The sequence below is a fragment of the Ictalurus furcatus genome, chromosome 11 (genome assembly GCF_023375685.1).
Source record: "Ictalurus furcatus strain D&B chromosome 11, Billie_1.0, whole genome shotgun sequence".
Taxonomy (NCBI): domain Eukaryota; kingdom Metazoa; phylum Chordata; class Actinopteri; order Siluriformes; family Ictaluridae; genus Ictalurus; species Ictalurus furcatus.
The window spans coordinates 27,609,057-27,616,713 of NC_071265.1; the positions used below are offsets into that span (position 1 = coordinate 27,609,057).

At 36.9% G+C, this 7,657-nt stretch overlaps 1 protein-coding gene across 1 annotated transcript; it reads left to right on the forward strand.

The window, feature by feature from the left end:
• The first annotated feature begins 1,017 nt into the window (after positions 1 to 1,017).
• Positions 1,018 to 6,959, forward strand: znf326 (zinc finger protein 326). Its single transcript, XM_053635797.1, has 11 exons — positions 1,018 to 1,248; positions 1,352 to 1,658; positions 2,124 to 2,274; positions 4,185 to 4,207; positions 4,287 to 4,335; positions 4,651 to 4,732; positions 5,157 to 5,304; positions 5,402 to 5,495; positions 6,034 to 6,164; positions 6,266 to 6,361; positions 6,447 to 6,959. Exons 2-11 carry the CDS (start codon positions 1,644 to 1,646, stop codon positions 6,534 to 6,536), a joined length of 879 nt encoding a protein of 292 aa, XP_053491772.1. The 5' UTR covers positions 1,018 to 1,248; positions 1,352 to 1,643; the 3' UTR covers positions 6,537 to 6,959.
• Positions 6,960 to 7,657: the final 698 nt, after the last annotated feature.

Below are 7,657 nucleotides of genomic sequence, written 5' to 3' on the forward strand. Positions count from 1 at the left end.
GGTGCTACTTCTTTAAATCCTTTCTGAAAGCAAAATCCTGTTGTACGATTCACATGCTTTAAGGGTTTCCCCAGAAGGACACAGTGAAGAACACTTTAATGTGCTAGACGTTAGTGGATTGGTTTGCTGGTAAAAGGAGTTTTTCAACTCACTGTGCCTCTACACAACCTGCTCTGATTGGAGTCATCAGCTGATGATTTAAATCAGGTGTGTTGGATTGTAGAGGAAGCAGCAGTGCATTGTGGGATTCAAGTGAAAGAAAATCTGCTCTTTTACTGTTTTGATTGTGTTGAATATTGCTATTTATTTAGCTGTTATCATCTGATGAGTTAAATGCCTGTGCTTTATTGGGCTTTTTTATTGTTGTTGTTTTTACTGTTTGGTTAGCTAAGCAGAAACCTCAACTCTTAGAAAGCCCTCTTGGTAAGAACTTGGCCTAGATGTTTGATATGGATGTTCTGTAGCCAGACAGAGTCAAATAATAAGTTTTTGTTTTCTTTACATATGTATAATCCAAGGTTTAAGGATAATAATGTTTGGTGATTCAAGAGGAAAGATCTCTGAAATTGCTCCAAGATCATTTGAAGAGTCCTATGGCCTTTTTCAAAAGTAGGTTCTTTGCCTGTGTTTGTTAATACAATTAACTCTTACAATTGTGGGAATGTTTATATTGTGAAAACCAAGTGTTTTAATTTACTATTTTAAGATCTTCAGATGGAGAGTCATCATTGTTGTCAGCACCTAAGGATGAAGGCAAGAAACTCTCTACTTTATTTATCTCTATTTGTCTCTCCTTTCCTCACGCACTCGCACATACAGAAAGTTTAACTTTGTTATTTTAGCTATTTATGGATCATCGATCCATTGTCTGGTATTATTATTGTCTCAGATTTATATTTTTTTAGTTTGGTCCACTGACATTTTTATACATGCTATGAATGTGTGTGATTAATACTAATAAAAATAATAATCTGGCATTGCCATGATGACATTATCATCTGAGAAAAAAATAATAGCAAATGCCATCATGAGTGTCTTTTAAACAGCTTTTTTTTTAAATTATGCGAATTAGCTGTGAAATATTGGGATAAAGCATATTTAGTTAGTTAGTTAATATTTTGTAAAGGTTGCTTTGCAAGTATGTTACAAAGTAGCATCATAAAAAGATCTTTATCTTCTGTTTCCTTTAGAGAAGTGTGAGAGTTGGCAGCAGTTCAGCTTGTTCCCATCCAAGTCTTCTGAGATAAGGTGAGATGATCATATTTTAAAATCCCATTGGTTATTTATTTAATTATTGCTTTATTTAAGTTTGCACTTACTGTTTATTCTGTTTTTCGCAAACTTCCCCCAGTTATGGTTCCTATGAATTCTTTGGTCTTGGTGCCACACATGCTGGACAAGATGGAAGTTCTTGTGATGGCACACAAACTGCTGCTCTGATCGATGATGTGCTGTTAGACTGCCGTTTGCCTTATCTAGGTTCCTCGAGGAGGTCCAGGTCACCATATTCAGACAGTGATAGCAGTCAGTACACCTCCTTCAGTGACATCTCGGGCTCATCCACTTTATTTGACACGCCGTGCGTGAAGCCTGGACCTATAGGCTCACGTGGGAGAGGAGGAGATACTGCTGCAATATGTAGAATGAAAAGCAGAGGGGTGAGTATGATCATGTGAAGATAAAGAATACGAGGGTGCAGGAATTGATGGCAAAATCAAATGCACAGGTGTGATTAAATGTTGTTTTAGGCTATAGATGACTTCTACTCAAGTAAATGTGCTAGGTACATTTTGGTCTACTTTCACCCAAGCTTTTTCTTTGTCATTCTTCTTATTCTTAGTGTATTTTATTGGCCGTTTTAAGCATTTATTCCATAGATTTGTCAAGTGCTCCAGTAAAACAGGTACCATTTTCTAAAAGAGACTGTTTTCTTCATTCAGTGATTCTGTGAATCACATTTACAGGAACATGTCCTTTTAAACAGTGGGATTTGATAGGTTTTATTCTCACGGGCTGAAAAATGTAGAATCAATGAGGTGTCAGAGAGACAACCCAATAGTTTTATGCTTACAAAGTCTGACAATAAGTGTAGATAAAATGTAGGATTTTGTACACCCGATTAGATTTTCAGATCGGGAGGTGCTGTCAACATCCAGAGCTTTTATTCAAACGTGCCGCCACCGGCATCTCGTGGCACAAAGCGGATGCTGATGGCTCCGGTCCCTCCGAGCAAGTTTGCCAAGAAGCAGAGGGTTGAAATGAGCATCACAGCAGGTGGGTCTGTCTCCATGATTGTGTTTGTAACTGGACTCGTGTTCCTGGATATTTAGTTTATGTTTTAAAGATTTGTGCTGATTTATAATAGTCATGAATTAGAAACATTATAAGGAACAAAAATGGGAACCAAAAAGAAACAATTTTTCATTAAACTTTTTCACACACAAACAAAAATCACTCTAAATTGTTCCGGAGAGAAAAATGTTATTTTAAAAAGTGCTTAACAAGTTAATAATATTATTTTCCCATTCTAGTGTGCCTTAAAGAAAGTATAGGCTAAACCTAAACATTTTTCCAGTAGGCTTAGATTCCTGTCCAGAATTGAGCAATTCCTGCATGCCTGGCTACAGGAAGATATGAGGTTAGTTAGTTGGCTTTTCAAAGATGGGATGATGGCAGGAAAATCTGTGTAGGCACAGTGTATTTCCTGTGATTCAGCAAGCAACAAATCACACTGCAAAGTGGAATGATGCTCTGATGTGAGAGCTGCTAGTCTACAGCATCCTGTTCAAAGAAAATATTCTTAACTTTTATGCTGAAGATTTTTTAAAGGTGACAGTGAACTAATGTTCCTGCTAAGTGGCCAGCTGATGGCCAGATGACACGGCCATATTAACGTTAAATGTCTCTTTATTTCATTCTAATCAGTTTCCAACTATACTGGGGAGGTGTGGAACACTGAAGAAGATATGTAAAAATATTGCTCCTGTTAAATGAAATGAAAATGGACTCTAATCTCTTATACAGTATGTACAGTGCTGTGAAAGCTTTTGCCCCATCTTCTTTTTTTTGTGTGTGTATTTCATACTAAATAGTTTTAAGTCTTCAAACGAAATACAACATAAAACATAGACAACCTGTGTAAACACACAGAATTATTATTATTGAAGCAAGAAAGTTATCAAACACCTGTCACCCATGTGAAAAACTAACTGCCCCCTTAAACTTAAAATCTGGTTGTGCCACCTTTAGCAGCAATAACTGCAACCAAACGCTCCTGATAACTGACGATCAGTCTTTCACAGCGCTGTGGTGGAATTTTGGCCCACTCTTCTTTAAAGAACTACTGTAGTTCAGCCACACTGGAGGGATTTCAAACGTGAACTGCCCGTTGAAGGTCCTGCCACAGCATCTCAATTGGTTCAAGTCGGGACTGTGATTAAGCTACTCCAAAACTTTAATTCTGCTTTTTTTTTTTTTTTTGAGCCATTCAGAGGTGGATTTACTCCCATGCTTTGGATAATTGTCTTGCTGCATAATGCAGTTGCTCTTGAGCGTCAACTTACGGACTGAAGACCAGAAGGTTTTTCCAGCATCTTCTGCATGTTTGATCCCTTTCCTTCAGCGGCTATATGATTTTAAGGTCCATCTTTTCACACTGAGGACAACTGAGGGACTCGTACACAACTATTACAAAAGGTGCAGACGTTCACCGATGCTCAAGAAGGCTACACGATACATTAAGCCAGGGGGGTGTAAACTTTTGAACAGGATGATCAGTGTAAATATTAGTAAGTATTTTGTCTTCTGCTAGATGACATCTTATTTAGCTCTGAAAAGCAGTACTAAATGGGGAAAAAAAAAAAAAAGATCCTTAAACAAAATAATTTACACCGGTCCTCCTTTTCAAAAGTTTACATCCCCCTGAGTCTTAATGTATCGTGTTGCCTTATTGAGAATCAGTGAATGTTTGCACCTTTTGTAATAGTCGTGTACGAGTCCCTCCGTTGTCCTCAGTGTGAAAAGATGGATCTCAAAATCATATAGCTGCTGACGGAAAGGGGTCAAACATGCAGAAGATGCCGGAAAAGCAAATAATGTGCAGATGGATGGATGGGGATATATATTTTTTATAATACTGTGTGATGTTTTACATTTACAATCTTTCCTTATTTTCCCATCCTCAGGACAGAATTTTGCAAAGGCGAGGGTAAATAACTTTTTTCCTTTTTCTTTTTCTTGTTTCATGTATTTATTTGTTTACTTATTTTATCGCTTTATTCTTTAAGGACAGTCATATTTCCTCTTATGGAAAGGACATGAAGGGAAAAGAAGCTGGTATGTTGTGTTTTCTCCGGGTTTGTGGACATTTTCATTACAACAACGTTTGTTTCATATCCAAAATCGAACACTCTTATGACTCACTGCAAACTAGTTGAATGCTACTTCACTCCGGAGTGCTAATGTGGTTAAAATTAAATGATGGTAAGATTAAGATGCGGTTAGCACAATTTCATGCGCAAATTAAGGTGTTCTGCTGAAGTATTCCTCTTTCATCTTTACTTTTTATCTTGGAAAATATTCCACTTAAGTGTTTTTTTTTTTTTTTTTTTTTTTTTTTTTTCCCCCCCACACTTATGTTCCTCTCATCAGTGGAGGAGAAGCGTGTTCGAGTCCGAGAGAAGCGAAGACGGAGAAGAGAGAAGAACTACGAGAAATATGGAGACAAGCACAGGTAATAAAAGCTCAGACTTGGCTGAGAGTTGGTCATGGATTTGATCTTAGCTTATTGAGTAGTCCGCAAAGTCTGTCATATAATTGAGTGACCCTCCAAATATAAACCACTAAGCCTTAGGCTTTTAGATTAAATATCTTTTTTGCTGGGAGTTTGAGTTATTGTTTGCTGTTTCAAATTGGGCAAATTTTCACAAGAATCTGAAACATGAGAAATCAGTCTTCAAATGAAAGGTAAAAATAAAAGACCAGTGAAAAGCCTAGCCTCTTTCAAGCCCTGCAATGCTTAAGGAAGTAACCATGCATATGTGTGTGTTTTATTTATTTATTATTATTATTTTTTTTAATTGTACTGTACTGCCTTAACACCACCTTAATCTCACTTCAGTGTATATAATGTAAAAATGATTTGTTTCTCTTTTTAGATTAGCTTTCACATGTGCCTTTTGTAAGTTTCGCACATTTGAAGACAAAGATATTGAGAAGCACTTTGGAAGCACATATCACCACGAAATACTTGACTACATTCGACAACAGGCCATGTTTGATGACCAGGTCATTAGCTTTCTCCATGTAAGTCTGCTTTAGAAGACTTTTTAAAAAAAAAAAAAAAAAAAAAAAAAAATCCATTTGTATGTGTTCATGTGATTTTCTCTTCTTTTTGTCAAAGGACTGTATGGTGCACAAGTTTCGTAAGACAGTGTCTGCTTTGTGCAAGTTGCACAGCCTTTTGGACCAGAAAGTGAACCAGAAAGTCATGGAAGGTAGGTTCGCTTTATATAAAATGTATTTTGTAAATTTGTTTTGTTTATTTAACACTAATGGAAGAATCTCAGTTGTCAGTGCTTTGTAACAGTTAAGTTTTCCGCTTCAGGACAGGGGACTTTGCCCTTTTCCAGGTTCTCAGTTACTTTTTGTCTTATTAACTTCTAAACAAGGAAAAAATTGATTTGTGAGGGAAGCCACTGTTTTATAGCTATTATAACACTGTTTTAATATAATAAACTTCTCATGGAAGTTCCGCAACGTTAAATGTAAATATAAACTGTATAAAAGCATGCTTTCTTTCTTTAATAAATTTTGCAAATTTAATTGACGATATGCTGTCGTGAAGGAGGAACAAACACTTTGGGATGTGTTGTTATTAAAGAAACCATCTTGGGTAGTAGTAGTCGCATCACACCACCCCGTCGTTTATTATTTTCCTATAACTGTACATCCAGGTTTTTTTTCGTACTTTACATGTAATGAATGTTCTGAGTCCGTCCCCCCGCCCCCCCAAATCTTATTCATGTTGTACAGGGGTTACTGAGGATGACTACATGAGGAAGGTGGAAGTGGTGCACTGTATGGCCTGCAACATTTACATTCCTGCTGTCTTTACTTCTGTCCAGCAGCATCGCCGTTCTCCTCTACACCTAAAAACCAAAGTGGTACATCAGCTATGGACTGTGCTGTAAATATTTAATGGCAATCATACCGTCCATTTTCACTCATTTTAAATCAAAATATGGCTTTTCTGTGTCCTCTAAAGGTGTACAAAGAGCAGCTGAAACGGGAGAGCGTGCTGACAGCAAAAGCCATAATAAATAATGACAGTATTAAAATTCGCTATGAGAAATACATCAAGGTAGCTGTGAATAACGCTCATAAATATTACATCTACACACAAGGTGGTGATGGTGTAACGTGCCGTGGTGATCTGTAATTTTCAGGGAGAAGACCCGTTTGTAATGGATGCTAAAGCAGACACTAGCTCAGATTCGTCTGAGCCCGAGGACGAAAAGATGGAAGATGAACATTAAAAATGGACATGCTCTAATGCTTGATATGCACGTGTTCACTCAATCCATGTGATGACATCCGACATTAGGAACTCTGAAGCTGGCAGATTGTGTTCTTCCTTTATAAGTCGAGTTTATAGCAAATTGTGCAGTTGGAGATGGTACCTCTTCAGTGTTGACCATTTTTGGTTAAACTTTAACGGCAGAATTACAGGTGTTGATGCATATAATACTGGGATAGAGATGGTTACTGTTAAGTATTGTATCTGTATTGGAGAATTGTGCATGTGTGGGGCAATGCATTTAAATGCAATTAAATTATTCTCTCGTTATGCTTTGTGTCTATCTCTTCTTTCTTCCTTTGCTAGTTTCCACTCCCTCTACCCTGTATTGATTACCTACTTGCATTATAAATGCTGTTCCATTTCTGAGGAAGCTTTTGCATATGGCTTAAAAATGCTTTGTGTCCTTCATGTTAATTAATAATCTTTTGTATGTCCACTGTATTGAAAGTACACTCTGACTCACTCATTACTCTTTTGTGTATCTTTTTAAAAGTAGTAAGTTGGTACAAAATCAGATTACTTATATAAGTAAATACAATATAGAGGGTGTCCCAAAAGTCTCTATACATAGGGGACTATGTTTGCTAGCACCATGTCGTTCTTCAGCCATCGTCAGTGGATGTTTGTGGATGTCCACTTCCAGTCTTTTTGAATTTAATACATTTGGCAACAGTTCTCTCTCTCTCTCTCTCTCTCTCTCTCTCTCTCTCTCTCTCTCTCTCTCTCTCTCTCTCTGTGACATGCTTCCCATGTGTTAAAGTCCATTGCATCCTTCCGACAGCTTCCTGATCCGGCCATGAGAATGATCTCATCGTTCTTCTTTTGTCAAAGGTGCTCTTAAAGACTATCTGAAAAAATAAAGATAGATAGTTTATTTTATCTAAGTATGGAAAATGTTGGAAGGCATTTTTAAAAAAGTGTTAATTGTTAAATGTATGGAGAATTTTAGAACACCCTGTACATTTTTAAAAATAAATAAATAAATAAAAAGGCTTGAAAAACCTAAAGCAAATGTAGGCCATTAAATCGCTTTTAGATACAATGAGCATTTTTGTTATTCAATGACCCTAATGATTT

Bases quoted from the DNA above. Each gene is read 5' to 3' on its own strand.
- znf326 (XM_053635797.1), top strand. The intron at 5,496-6,033 runs GTAGGTTCGCTT...CATGTTGTACAG, and splicing joins GAACCAGAAAGTCATGGAAG to GGGTTACTGAGGATGACTAC. The intron at 6,362-6,446 runs GTAGCTGTGAAT...TGTAATTTTCAG, and splicing joins GCTATGAGAAATACATCAAG to GGAGAAGACCCGTTTGTAAT.